This window comes from Eucyclogobius newberryi, unplaced genomic scaffold, assembly GCF_026437365.1.
Source record: "Eucyclogobius newberryi isolate DKJ021-1_F unplaced genomic scaffold, fEucNew1.0.hap1 SCAF_4, whole genome shotgun sequence".
NCBI classification, from domain to species: domain Eukaryota; kingdom Metazoa; phylum Chordata; class Actinopteri; order Gobiiformes; family Gobiidae; genus Eucyclogobius; species Eucyclogobius newberryi.
In genome coordinates, this window is record NW_027316056.1 from 35,938,478 (window position 1) to 35,953,385 (window position 14,908).

The 14,908-nt window shown below is 48.6% G+C and overlaps 1 protein-coding gene across 2 annotated transcripts in view; it reads left to right on the plus strand.

The window, feature by feature from the left end:
- LOC140377102 (protein kinase C beta type-like) overlaps positions 1 to 14,199 on the plus strand; it is a 40,123-nt gene extending 25,924 nt beyond the window's left edge. The window contains exons 6-17 of one of the 2 annotated variants that reach the window (XM_072462400.1): positions 1,694 to 1,850; positions 2,599 to 2,733; positions 2,802 to 2,898; positions 3,699 to 3,845; positions 3,930 to 4,103; positions 5,106 to 5,197; positions 5,283 to 5,345; positions 5,416 to 5,554; positions 6,913 to 6,993; positions 7,202 to 7,309; positions 8,357 to 8,495; positions 11,699 to 14,199. In XM_072462400.1, the coding sequence (XP_072318501.1) occupies positions 1,694 to 1,850; positions 2,599 to 2,733; positions 2,802 to 2,898; positions 3,699 to 3,845; positions 3,930 to 4,103; positions 5,106 to 5,197; positions 5,283 to 5,345; positions 5,416 to 5,554; positions 6,913 to 6,993; positions 7,202 to 7,309; positions 8,357 to 8,495; positions 11,699 to 11,853 (1,487 nt within the window). In that variant the 3' untranslated portion in view covers positions 11,854 to 14,199. Of the gene's footprint in view, positions 1 to 1,693; positions 1,851 to 2,598; positions 2,734 to 2,801; positions 2,899 to 3,698; positions 3,846 to 3,929; positions 4,104 to 5,105; positions 5,198 to 5,282; positions 5,346 to 5,415; positions 5,555 to 6,912; positions 6,994 to 7,201; positions 7,310 to 8,356; positions 8,498 to 8,839; positions 9,295 to 11,698 lie in introns of those variants that run through there. The other variant, XM_072462399.1, reaches the window with a different exon arrangement.
- Positions 14,200 to 14,908: the final 709 nt, after the last annotated feature.

The window sequence follows — 14,908 nt, forward strand, 5'->3', positions numbered from 1 at the left end:
TTAAACAGGACTTAAACTGGACTTAAACTGGACTTAAACAGGATTTGAACAGGATTTGAACAGGATTTGAACAGGACTTAAACAGGACTTAAACTGGACTTAAACTGGACTTAAACAGGACTTAAACAGGACTTAAACTGGACTTAAACTGGACTTAAACTGGACTTAAACAGGATTTGAACAGGACTTAAACAGGACTTAAACAGGACTTAAACAGGACTTAAACAGGACTTAAACAGGACTTAAACAGGACTTAAACAGGACTTAAACAGGACTTCTCGAACAGGACTCGAACTGGACTCGAACTGGACTCGAACTGGACTCGAACTGGACTCAAACTGGACTCGAACTGGACTCAAACTGGACTCAAACTGGACTCAAACTGGACTCAAACTGGACTCAAACTGGACTCAAACTGGACTCAAACAGGACTTAAACAGGACTTAAACTGGACTTAAACAGGACTCAAACAGGACTCAAACAGGACTCGAACAGGACTCGAACAGGACTCGAACTGGACTCGAACTGGACTCGAACTGGACTCGAACTGGACTCGAACTGGACTCGAACTGGACTCAAACTGGACTCAAACTGGACTCAAACTGGACTCAAACTGGACTCAAACAGGACTCAAACAGGACTCAAACAGGACTCAAACAGGACTTGAACAGGACTCGAACAGGACTCGAACAGGACTCGAACAGGACTCGAACTGGACTCGAACTGGACTCAAACAGGACTCAAACAGGACTCAAACTGGACTCAAACTGGACTCAAACTGGACTCAAACAGGACTCAAACAGGACTCAAACAGGACTCAAACAGGACTCGAACAGGACTCGAACAGGACTCGAACAGGACTCGAACAGGACTCGAACAGGACTCGAACAGGACTCGAACAGGACTCGAACAGGACTCGAACAGGACTCGAACAGGACTCGAACAGGACTCGAACAGGACTCGAACAGGACTCGAACAGGACTCGAACAGGACTCGAACTGGACTCGAACTGGACTCGAACTGGACTCGAACTGGACTCGAACTGGACTCAAACAGGACTCAAACAGGACTTGAACAGGACTCGAACAGGACTCGAACAGGACTCGAACAGGACTCGAACAGGACTCGAACAGGACTCGAACAGGACTCGAACAGGACTCGAACAGGACTCGAACAGGACTCGAACAGGACTCGAACAGGACTCGAACAGGACTCGAACAGGACTCGAACAGGACTCGAACTGGACTCGAACTGGACTCGAACTGGACTCGAACTGGACTCGAACTGGACTCGAACTGGACTCGAACAGGACTCGAACAGGACTCGAACAGGACTCGAACAGGACTCGAACAGGACTCGAACAGGACTCGAACAGGACTCGAACAGGACTCGAACAGGACTCGAACAGGACTCGAACAGGACTCGAACAGGACTCGAACTGGACTCGAACTGGACTCGAACGGGACTTGAACGGGACTTGAACGGGACTTAAACGGGACCCAAACTGAACTCAAACTGAACTCAAACAGAACTCTGTGACAAAAGTGACATTTGAGCTTTTGTTCAGTAAGAATGTAAGAACGATACTGTGTGAGATGTTGCTGTCGTTGCTGTTGCTGTCGTTGTTTGCGAAATATCCACGATAACGATAAACGCATTTCCTGATCACGTCGTTTTCCCATTGGACCTTCAGTCATGCAGGGAAAGAACCTGGTGCCCATGGACCCCAACGGCTTGTCGGACCCCTACGTGAAGCTGAAGCTCATCCCCGACCCCAAGAGCGAGAGCAAGCAGAAGACGAGGACCATCAAGAGCTGCCTCAACCCCGTGTTCAACGAGACCTTCAGTTTGTACGTGAACATTGACCACAACCGGCAGAAACGACTCGCACTGTTGTGTTTGTTTTCGTGCGATAATCAAGGACAAGTTTTACAGATTTGCGTGTTTTAAATTCGTGTTAATGCCTTAATTTTTCAACTCCGGCAAGTTCAGGATGTGCATCGTTTCATCAGTTGCAATTTACAAACTCAAAATACTGAAAAAGTGCAAGTTGTGATCCTAAGAGGCTCCAATACTGGTCGAGCAATGTTTTTCGACCTTTCTTTGAGTTATGGAACCCTTTTTTTAATGAAAATATGTTAAAATGGTACCAAATTCCTATACATGCGTTCGCACATCCGGGAACTTGTACAGTAGCAACCGAGTCCGCCATTTTGAAAGGGGCACAACAACACCTCTCCTACATACGATATCCAGGATATATGTCAGACCAAGTAATGAGAGCTTTGTCGTGTACCTTTTAGTTTGCCGTTATCGTCTAAAGAATCAAAGTATTCGTAGCGCATTATGCCGTAGAAAAGGATGGTCGTGGTGGTTGCTAGTATATCGCTTGCCCCTTTCAAAATGGCCGCTATGGGGAACTCCCAGATGTATGACGTCTCCGCGTACGCATGTATACCAAACACCTTAGAAAAAGTATAATGTATCAAAAATTGTCCACGCCGCTGTGTATGGTTCGTTAAACTCAAACCGGACAAAGTGCAAAGACGATTGGGGAAAAGTTGCCTCAAACCGTGACGTTTGGTTCCTCTCGCGCAGCACCCTGAAGGAGAGCGACAAGGACCGGCGCCTCTCGGTGGAGGTGTGGGACTGGGACCTCACCAGCCGCAACGACTTCATGGGCTCGCTCTCCTTCGGCATCTCCGAGCTGCAGAAGCAGGAAGTGGACGGATGGTAAACGCCTCCTTCCATGTGGTCGTGGCTCCTGGACGGGATCTGACCGAGACCTCCTGTGTTTTCAGGTTCAAGCTGTTGGCCCAGGAGGAGGGGGAATACTTCAACGTCCCGGTGCAGCCGGAGGGCGAGGACGGAAACGAGGAGCTGCGACAGAAGTTTGAGGTAAAGCGGCGGCGTTTGCGTGTGGGACAAAGTGGGACAAAGTGGCTAAGATTGTGTCGTCCGGTTGTTTGGAGGACGTGTAGAATCACAACATGGAGTAAATATAAGAAAACTGTCCAAACGTCCATGAGGTGATTCTTTAAGTTACAAGGGAGCGATTCTTTACATTTCATTCAGTTTATGTGCAAAAATTGTAAATGTCTCGGTTGAGGTTCATCTCTGATAAATAAATGTGATAATTATCATCATATTAACAGTTATTACATGTTATTCATCTGGGAATGTCAGAATTCAAAGAAGAAATGGAACTACGGAAGAAAACTGAACCACTTTTTAATGAATTTGATTGATTAATTGCCCACATTCTCCACCTTCATCCTCCGCCTTCATCCTCCACCTTCATCCTCCACCTTCATACTCAACCTTCATCCTCCACCCTCTCTCTCCACCTTCATCCTAAACCTTCCTCCTCCTCCTTCATTCTCCACCTTCATTCTCCACCTTCACCCGCCTTGATCCTTCGCCTTTATCCTCCACCTTCATCCTCCACCTTCACCTTCACCCTCCACCTTCACCCTCCACCTTCACCCTCCACCTTCATCCTCCACATTCACTTTCCACCTTCATCCTCCGCCTTGATCCTCCGCCTTCATCCTCCGCCTTCATACTCCGCCTTCCTCTTCCACCTTCCACCTTCCTCCTCCTCCCTCCTCCTCCACCCTCCTCCTCCACCTTCACTCTCCTCGCCGATACAAAGCGATCTCACTTTTCTGACGTCTTTGTGTTATTGGACGCGGCAGCGGTGGAAGGTGGGGCCGGGAAAGCCCGCAGACTCCTCCTCCTCCTCCTCCTCCATCTGCAAATACGACAGCAACGGAAACCAGGACCGCGTCAAGCTGTCCGACTTCAACTTCATCATGGTCCTGGGCAAGGGCAGCTTCGGAAAGGTGCGCCCGCTTTAAAGTCATGTTCAAGGCTCTGCACCCGCTTTTTCATGTCGTGTTCATGCCGTGTCTGGGCGTGGCCCGCAGGTGATGCTGGCGGAGCGGAAGGGCACGGACGAGCTGTACGCCATAAAGATCCTCAAGAAGGACGTGGTGATCCAGGACGACGACGTGGAGTGCACCATGGTGGAGAAGAGGGTCCTGGCGCTGTCGGGGAAACCGCCTTTCCTCACTCAGCTGCACTCCTGCTTCCAGACCATGGTAACGCCCACTTTGCACTTCGGTCACCATAGAAACGCCGCGGAAGTTAAATGTAAAGCTCCAGTGTGTAACGTTTGAGGGCGGCGGGTGTGCCACCTGCGACCTGTGGAACTAGGACGCTGAAGCCACACTTTGGAACCGTCCGGAGTGTGCTGTAACGATCTCCATGGCGACGGGCAGCTCACCGTCGGGCCATGTGATCACAAGTCCGGTCTGTGGAGAGGCGAGTCGGACCGTCGGAGAAAGAATGCCGGTTTTTAGTGCGGTATTTAACGTCATTGTGGTTAAAAACGCACCGTTATTTTCTTTTTTTGCGTTTTTGGCTGTAACGTTCTTGGCGTCTTATTCTGCAGATATTTTGAGTTTAAAAATCAGTGTTTGAAAGCGTCAAAAAAGTCTTCAAACAAGTAGAAGAAAATCTAGTGTGCAAACTACCAAAAACACTAGTAACATCGCACACTTTAACTCCGCCAGTTTTTCGCAGCGTAAACTCGGGCGAAACGACAAAGCGGTGACGTGGTTTAACCTCGGCGCGCTGCCCCCCGGAGGCTTCGGCCTGCGAGTTCAGCTCCAGCGCTGTGAATCCGTCCGGTACAAGCGCCTTTCGTGACGTCGTAGGCAAAAAGCAAGGAAAAGACGCCTCTGACTGTTTGAACCGGTAAAACGATCATCCATTGGTAAAGATCGCACAGGTAAAAAGTACTTTATGAACCTTCTTTCGTCAATAGTAACGGCTGAACTTGTACCGTGGACTCGGGATGTCACGATGTCATACTTTATGGTCATGATAAATGTTATTCTTGATTATTGTCAATGACAAAAATGATCAGATTTAAACGCACTTAACATTTAGGTTTATCATGTTTAGTATGATTATTTTTAGTTCTTTAGTTCTTTTTTGTTCACATTCCCCAGGGTGATCAATCCGTCTGAATTAAACGCGCTACATTAGCATTAGCACGTAGGACACATGCTAATACTTTGTTTCCCGTTGTGTTTCAGGACAGATTGTACTTCGTGATGGAGTACATAAACGGAGGCGACCTCATGTACCACATTCAGCAGGTCGGCAAGTTCAAAGAGCCTCACGCTGTGTAAGAACCGACTCGTACGTTGTGCCTTCGCTCGCCGTCCGTCCGTCGTCGCGGGTAACGAGCGATTCTTTATGGTTCTCCCCAGGTTCTATGCGGCCGAGATTGCCATTGGACTTTTCTTCCTCCACTCCAAGGGCATCGTGTACCGGTGAGTGTCAAAGGGCTGTTTGTCTGCGGGTGTTTGGCGGCAGAAGGTCTAACCGAAGCCACATGTGCAGTGATCTGAAGCTGGACAACGTCATGCTGGACTCCGAGGGCCACATCAAGATCGCAGACTTCGGCATGTGCAAAGAGAACATGTGGGACGGCGAGACCACCAAGACCTTCTGCGGCACGCCGGACTACATCGCCCCAGAGGTGGGTGGAGTTTGATGAAGCCCGGAGGCGTGGCTACAGGCGAGACGGGCCCCAGAGGGAGGTCCTTAGGCTACAACAGGCTCATTGCAGTCATTACACTTCATCCAGGTCTCTCTGTAGTTTTATACTTTGACCACAACAGGTGGAGGGCATCAGTGAGACTCAGGTTATAGGCAGCTTATCCTTTTATCACAAGTTTAAAGGTCATTTAAAGAAGAAGGGGTGGAGCCTGTGAAAAGCCCCTTATGATGTTTCGCTTTAGGCTCCAAGTCCCCCTTTGAGTTGAGCAGAGGGCCAGGGGCTATAGACGCCAGGACGCCGGGGGGGGGCCATAGACTCCAGGACACCGGGGGCGGGGCCATAGACACCAGGACGCCGGGGGGGGCCATAGACACCAGGACGCCGGGGGGGGGCCATAGACTCCAGGATACTGGGGGCGGGGCCATAGACACCAGGACGCTGGGGGGGGCCATAGACACCAGGACGCCGGGGGGGGGCCATAGACTCCAGGACACCGGGGGCGGGGCCATAGACACCAGGACGCCGGGGGGGGGCCATAGACTCCAGGACACCGGGGGCGGGGCCATAGACACCAGGACGCCGGGGGGGGGCCATAGACACCAGGACGCCGGGGGGGGCCATAGACTCCAGGACACCGGGGGCGGGGCCATAGACACCAGGACGCCGGGGGGGGCCATAGACTCCAGGACACCGGGGGCGGGGCCATAGACACCAGGACGCCGGGGGGGGCCATAGACACCAGGACGCCGGGGGGGGGCCATAGACTCCAGGACACCGGGGGCGGGGCCATAGACACCAGGACGCCGGGGGGGGCCATAGACTCCAGGACACCGGGGGCGGGGCCATAGACACCAGGACGCCGGGGGGGGGCCATAGACACCAGGACGCCGGGGGGGGCATACACTCCAGTACACCGGGGGCGGAGCCATATACACTGGGACACCGGGGGGGGGGGGGCATACACTCCAGTACACCGGGGGCGGAGCCATATACACTGGGACACCGGGGGGGGGGGGCATACACTCCAGTACACCGGGGGCGGAGCCATATACACTGGGACACCGGGGGGGGCATACACTCCAGTACACCGGGGGCGGAGCCATATACACTGGGACACCGGGGGGGACATATAGACTCCAGGACGCCCGGTTGGCAACACTCAAACTCTCACGTGTGTGTGTGCCTTTTAGACACCTGCTGTTTTTAATACACGCGTCGTCTTAGTAACAGTTTAAACTTGAACATGGGCCAGTTCGAGCTGCCGGTGGGAAAAGCGTCCTCTCAGATGGTGTTATTCAATATTTGTAGGTTTTTGTTCATCCGTAATGTGCTTGCAGATCATTGCCTACCAGCCGTACGGGAAGTCTGTGGACTGGTGGGCGTATGGAGTGCTACTCTACGAGATGCTGGCAGGGCAGGTCTGTACGAACGAGAGACACGAGTGCTGCCTTTTCACAATGAATCACCGACCATTGACTACGAACACTGGCACGGTTTGACCTCTCCTCTGCGCGCTGCCCACAACCACTCCGTTTGAATGTGGGAAAAAACAACACGGGCTCAGACGAGGCGGCCACTTGTTCACAGATCTGTTTTTACACCGGCGCTTTTGCTTTTCCGTTGCAGCCGCCGTTCGATGGAGAAGATGAAGACGAGCTGTTCCAGTCCATCATGGAGCATCACGTGTCGTACCCAAAGTCTATGTCCAAAGAAGCAGTAGCCATCTGCAAGGGGGTACGAGCCGCACCGTTCTCGTGTTCTCCCGCTTTCATGTTATAACGGCAGTCGAGTCTCAAATTAAGAACACATTTAGTGAAGGGCCACTTGAAGTAATGAGTTGTTATGAATTGATTTTTCAGTTAAAAGAGTGAGAGGAAAGATGTGTGCGCCGTAAGAGGAAGTGGGTTAGAGGGGAAGTGGGTGATGGGGCCTACTGTCTTTTAAATGATAAAAGTAGGTTAGGCAAGTTTATTTGTAGATTACAATTTGTACACAAGGCAATTCAAAGTGCTTCACAACAGGAAAAAAATCATTCATCAATTCAACAGTTTACTGGCCCACACTGGCCCACACTGGCCCACACTGGCTCACACTGGCTCACACTGGCTCACACTGGCCCACACTGGCCCACACTGGCTCACACTGGCTCACACTCTTTCCCATATTTATTTGACATTGCTGGTGTGACATGTGTCTCCAGGATGAACACATCGCTTTTAGATTCTGTCCCATGTTTGACCGTCCCTAGACGTCAGCGCGCTATCTGCCTCTGCACACGTCTGTGCTGAGCGTATGGATCTTTTACCACGACACTTATGGGTGGCGCTTTTTTATCTTTAATGATGGACCCAGTCTCGTCTGCCCCGCCCTAGATTTAGCTTTCACTAAACTAATTGTCCCAGACAAAACTCGACAGAAGCGTTCAGTGTTAAACTGGCTCTTGGTCAGTGGGTAGATGAGCCAGGCTCTTTCTGGACTTTACAGTGGCCTTAGTGCCGGCTGACCATCTGGCACAATGGGCTATTGTGTTGAGTGGAATTATTTACATGTTCAATTGTAATTATGTCTAAAAAGGCATTTTAGAATTTGATTTTAAGAAATATAAATATGCTATTTTCAGGCTATAGTTGAAGTAAAATCACATATGACATAAATCACAAAACAGTTTAAGACATAAAAGAGAAGAGTGAAAAGAAGATCCTATCAGTCATACGCACAGCTAAACAAAACTGTTTTTAGCTTTAGTGTAATGTGTAATGTAAGTATAATGTGTGTGTTTAGCTGATGACAAAGCACCCTGCGAAGCGCCTGGGGTGTGGTCCCGAGGGCGAGCGCGACATCAGGGAGCACGCTTTCTTTCGCTTTATCGACTGGGAAAAACTTGAGAACAAAGAAATTCAGCCGCCGTTCAAGCCCAAAGCTGTGAGTACAGATCTTTCTCTCACATGTTCAGATTCTCATTAGAGTTGGTGGATTTAGAGAGGTAAGTTCCCATTCCCCAAATCGTACCATTGCCTGCCATTGGTCACTCCACTGACCAGAGCTGTGCCCATTGGTCAGGGCAGTCACCAATGATGAAGCTTGGCTCTCACTGGCTCACACATGGACCAATGGAAATCCACAGTTTTAACTGTGAGCGATTTGATTGGTTGACAGCCTGTTTTAGTTTGTTTCTCTCTTTTCTCTTTGTTGTTGTGGTTCTCCCTCCATCATCCCGTCATACTCACTGCTCCCCCGCTTCCATCTTCTCTCTCTCCACCGCAGTGTGGCCGTGAGGCGGAGAACTTTGATCGCTTTTTCACACGCCACCCTCCAGAGCTGACACCCACAGATCAGGACGTTATTTTCAACCTGGACCAGAACGAGTTCCAAAACTTCTCATTTGTTAACCCCGAGTATGCTCAGCCAAGCCACTGACCACGTGGTCCCCGGTTCACGTCAGAGAGCGCTCTATGGGAATACGTGAAAAGAGCAATACTTTTGCTTTTGTCATCAAGTTGTGTGTGTTAAATAACATGACAAAAATCACGCCAAATTCTTGTTGGAGATGGTTCATATGTTAAAAGTTAATTTCCATATAATGAAGTACTGTATGTTACAATGTCTGATTTACTGAAGCAGGACATTTGACACTTGAAAGCCTCAAAGCTAAGCAGTTTCCCATGCCACAGTGAACCTTACCGTTTTATAGCGTGTCTGAGACGATCTCAGAAGAACCTCGACATATCAGAGAGCAGGAGGCCGTGTCTGTGTAAGTGTTCTGATTTGACTTGTGGTAAAGTATGTGGTGCTGCTCCTGTTCCCGTCACACTTCTGTTTAGACATATTGACGATTATAAATGTCATTTGTTCACATAATGCCAATATTCATACAGTGTAAGTGAAAACTGACATCTTACTTTGCTACTTGCTTTAGTACATTTTATGTTTTTATATGACCAAATACTTCTGTTCAGTGCTATGTCGTAGTGCGCTTCTCTCAGAAAGTATTTGCCGATGTTTGTTTTTTAACGAGTCAGACTGTGAGTAGTAAAATGCAGTGGTCTGACGCTTTAGTGGTTTTAACATCCACATCGCACTGTGTTTCACCAGAGGGACATATCTGTTCTGACATGGGCTGTGGGTCGTCTTGGTTACAAACTAATGTCACGTGCCAAACTGTGAGGAAGGCCAGTGCGGCTGTGCCTTTCAGCAGCACGCGTATGTCCAACTGTAGGTCTACCGTCAGCACAGTTGTATCCATAAAATATATATATATATATATATATAAATATGAACTGTTTGAGAAGATGTGTTTTATCGTGAGGAGGTTCTCTTTTGTAACTGAATCAACGCAGGGTAGTTAGCATGTGTCAAACGTGTTCTCCGAGCTCGTATCAAACGGACGGAAAGACTTTGTCAGCAGCAACGATGGAATTATCATGAAAATAAATATATATTCAGTTACTAATCAAATGTATCTGTCGTGGTTTTGATGGACACAGGCTTCGGATTGTGTTATTTTACTTGTGTGAGTGGACAATGTGTCAAAGAGACTTAAATGGAGGGTTTTTACTTTCATAAACGTGATCTGAGAAGAGGTAAACATGTTCCAATCAAATGTAACTTTTACTTATAAAGCGGCCATGTTGTTTTAGTTGATTTGGTATTAATGTTCTCTCAAGATGATGGTCCAATCAGAAGGAGTTTTCAGTCAGTTTAAACCTTTCTCATCAGAATATTTACTACCTAAAGCCCTGCACCAATCGTGGATCAGGGCTAGTGCAGCAAGAGCAGGACATGGATCAGGTGCAGCAGGAGCAGGACATGGATCAGGTGCAGCAGGAGCAGGACATGGATCAGGTGCAGCAGGAGCAGGACATGGATCAGGTGCAGCAGGAGCAGGACATGGATCAGGTGCAGCAGGAGCAGGACATGGATCAGGTGCAGCAGGAGCAGGACATGGATCAGGGCTAGTGCAGCAGGAGCAGGACATGGATCAGGTGCAGCAGGAGCAGGACATGGATCAGGGCTAGTGCAGCAGGAGCAGGACATGAGCCATGGCCCGTCCATAAACTGTGGAGGACAAACCCTTGCATGTGTCCCGTACTGTGCGACCTGGAGCAGTGGTAGAAGTGGTGCCTGTGATGTCCTCACTCTGCTGGAGCCTGAAGAGGAGGTAGGACCTGAATGCTACGTGTGTGTTTTGCTACATGTGTCTTCTGGACTGCTTCACTCTGCTGTCTGACCCTCTCCTGCTCCTGGTCTGGTCTCCGGTCGGTCTGTCCTCTCCAGTCTTTGTCTGTGCACAAACATGTCTCTACATATCTACGTACATCTGGGATCTTCTCATCTTTGAGCTGTGTGTCGGGCTTGTGTTGACCTCTGACTGTAAATACTGTACGTGAATCGCAATCGCCCAAAGCTGGTGTTTTTAGCTTCTCAGACTAATGACTAGAAGCGGAGTCGGGTCAAAGGTCATCGTCTTCATAGTAGCTTTGATCTTGAAGAGCACTTAAAGAGGCGTGTGTCCTTCTCTGGTGGGAGGTTCACACCATGTTATTGATTTTGCCTGGAATATCCCACAGTATGGCATCAAACAAAGTTACAGGTCAGATCTGTGAAGCGCTCAGCCTTTCCCAGTTACTACTTTTAAGGAATTATAGACCCTGTAATGTCTAAACACAAGATAATGCCATTCTGTGGAACATTCCGAGCAACGCCACAACATGGAGACGAGCTAATGACAAGCCCTTGCCATAAAGGTTCACGTCGAGCGCCTTTAAGTAGCTCAGAATATGCAGTACTATTGTGTAAAACGACTAATACAAATATAAATACATGCCATTTTCCCGTGCTGTACCTTTGCACATCCTCTCGTATCAGATTATGTGTCGATTGCAGGACCTTTTTACTCGTACCTAGCGATTATTATCATGACAAAAAGGTTTATCGACGGCGCTTCCTCAACCAACTCGAACCACATCGTCCTTTCGCCGCCTGTTTTGACCATTCCGTTTCTGTGTTCCACCTGTTCTTCCACTTGGCTTCGCCATCTTTCACGCTCAAGCTTCTGTCGGCCGATTGCCATTTCCAAATCAAACGCCGCAAACGAATCACGCTCTCCGCTTTCTCATTCTCGACAGAAATCCCGGCGCGACGTCGGCAACTTCGACAAGGAGTTCACCAAGATGGTCGTGGAGCTGACGCCGACGGACAAGCTCTTCATCATGAACCTGGACCAGAACGAGTTCCAGGGCTTCTCCTACACCAACCCAGAGTTCATCATCCAAGTGTGAGGTCCCGGCCGAGTCCGACCTCTGTGACCTCTGTGACCCACCAGCATCGCAAACCGCCTCATGTCATTCGCCGGTCACGTTTGTATGTACGGTCGAGCCCGGAAAATACCCAACCAAACCTTCTGCGATTTACATGCATTTTCCTCGATTCATCTGAGTCATTTGTTAAACTACAAGTGTATTTACCGCTCGTGGTGGGAATCGCACCGGCAGCTTTAGGCCTCTAGGGGCTGAAGCCGGCTGCACACCAGAGGGTTTTACCGTCTCTATCGCGGAAACGGGGCCACAAACAAAACCGACGCAGAGTTCGTACAAGTTCCGCCAGCTCCGATTGGCTGCGGTGAAGCCGTGGGAACCTCGCGGTTTCGGGTTCGTCAAATAGAATCCCGAAGTCGTGGGGCGGAAAACTGGGCTTAGAATCCTCCGGTGTGCAGACGTGCGCTCGCCAGGTTCGGAACGTCGTGGTAAGTATCCTCCCGGTTTCTTTTAACGGTTCATTGTAGAAAAGATTCAGTTGTAGTCATCTGCGAATCAAGACCGGGAATTCAGATATTTATCCTACTCTGGGTAGGCCCTGCCCACCGGACGGGACCTTCCTGATAAAAGGTGTTATGGGTTTCACCAAACACTAAACCTCTTTGTTTTCTATCAAACTAGCCTCTTTGTTTACTCTCAGTCCTTTTGAATACATATTATTTTCTCAAATCGTGCAGTAAGACGGTCTTGTACATTTAATCACACGCAGATATATTTGGGCTGTGAAGGTTAAATGAAAGTTATGTTGTCATCACGGTTGAGCAGATGTTTGTTTAACTCCTCATATCTTCTCCGACACGTGAATTGATCGGTTGTATATTGATTTGGACGGCGTGCTGTATTGTGGCTCGGCCGTCCGGCGAAGGTTCTCCAGCTCGTGACCAGACCTATTGTACACGAAGACAGCTCCGTGAATGTTCGACCGTGCGGACAACGCGCGCCCCGGAGTGCGTTTGTTTACTCCGTCTCCATGAACGACCATCGCCGCGTCACGATCGATGAGCTGCTGTTTGTGCTCGTGACGCCACAGGAGTCCACAGGGGCCAGTTTTACAAAGACGCTTTACACATTCACCTCCATTTTATGTTCAATATATTTAAATGTGTCAAGGGTTTTTTGTCTCCAGTGTTGTGCTTCCTGCTCCGATAGTTTCCACCAAATCAGAAACGATCCATTATTTATGAAAAATTCTCTTCTTTCTGTTGGATTGGTTCTCGGAAGATGAAATCCATCATTTTTTTAAAGTTTGTACCAGACATAATTATCCAATAAGACCAAGAAGGACTTGAGTGGACAAATCAAGGGCTGTGGGCGAAGAAAACGTATTTAAGTTTTATTTGAATCCTCTTTGGTTTATTGGATGCAGATGTAAAGGTGCACTACGTAACTTTTCTGTCTTTGGCTACATGGAGATTGCTATTGCTTTGTCAACTCCAGAATGTTCAGTTTAATGCCGTACTGCGGAATATTCCAGAGTCCAGCATCTACCTGACCTCACGGCGACGCCCATGTGTCTCTGAGGTAATGCAACACTGCGGAATATTCCAGAGTCCAGCATCTCCCTGACCTCACGGCGACGCCCAGGTAATGCCGTACTGCGGAACATGCGAGACAAAGCAGTAACATCTCCGTGGAGAGATGCGGGCGGCGGAGTCTCTACCAGAAAAAAAGTTACACCTTTTTTAAGTGTGACGTTTGGGTAAAGAACGGGAGGGACATTCAGCACAACTGGTTGGTTCTAGATTCTTGGCACGTTCTTTCAGGGCTACTGTCGCGCTTTGTAACGCTGGTCCAGACGCTTCCCAAACCACATCCCGGTCTCGACAGCATCACGTCTCGTCTTCCCAACCGATGCAAAAACCGACCCAAAAAGAACCTTGGCGTCCGGCGATACTAACCGTGTGTCTGTGTTGCTTCACTTCTCTCTCGTGGGTTCGTGGTGTGTAGGCCTAAACCGTCTCGTGGTACAGCTCATCTATGCATGCCATATATGTGGGTACTAATAGTTCCGATTGCTTTTGCCGAAGAATTCTCCGAAAGAACCGAGGGGCCGTGTGTCAGTATTATGAGATTATGTGATAAATGACTATGCTATAAAGTAGATGTAATATTTCTGTGTGTGTTGGAGTATGTGTGTAAATAGGAGCGGAACATGTAGAGCTACAAGTGGTTTACATTCATGCATTCTAATGTATGGCCCCATCGCACCTTTTTAACTTGTGCTTCCAGTGTTCACCTGGTTTCGCCGTCGGTTGCTCGTTGTCGCCCGCGTTCGTCTTGAGTTATCGATGCCAACATTCAATATCTGTACGGAAAAGTGAAAGGAAATGAATAAAGGATTGTTTTCGGGGAGAGGGGGGAAGAAGGATCAGATGTTTACTATGCAAAAGGCAGAGGAGAGGTGAAGAGGAGGTCTGTTTACTAGAACAGATATGATTTGCATGCGCCATCTCTCCAGCGCATGAGACACTCGCCACACGAGCATTTCAATAAAAGGTCATATCAGTTCAGTAACTTTGGGCCTCTTGTTTGTTTCTCTGCACATTCATTCATGTAAATAAAAGAATAAACAATCAAACACATTATTTATTATGTATTAGATGTTCAGCTACTGTTTAGTGTGTTTTCTACTCATTGTTTACAAGGACCTCTGCAGAAACACTTCTGAGTTAACCAAAGCTGGATATAAACTGTCTTTGTCGACTGAGTGAATGACTGATGCAGCTGCTGCAGCACAGAGCGGGCGGAGCTGGAGTCAGGGAAGGGGGCGTGGCTATCATCTTTTAATATAAATGTAAGGTCACACAAACACATTGATTTAAAGTCCATGTGTGAATATGTAAACATTTGACCAGATCATTAATAATTACATTGAAATAAGTGAGATCCTGATGCAGATGAGATGCTCACAGCTGATTGGTCCAAACTAAACCAGATCTGACCCTGGTCCAGAGCTAGAGCCGTGTGAAGCCTGTTACCGTGGGGATTTACACTGAACTAAACCAAACCTTTCAGTGAC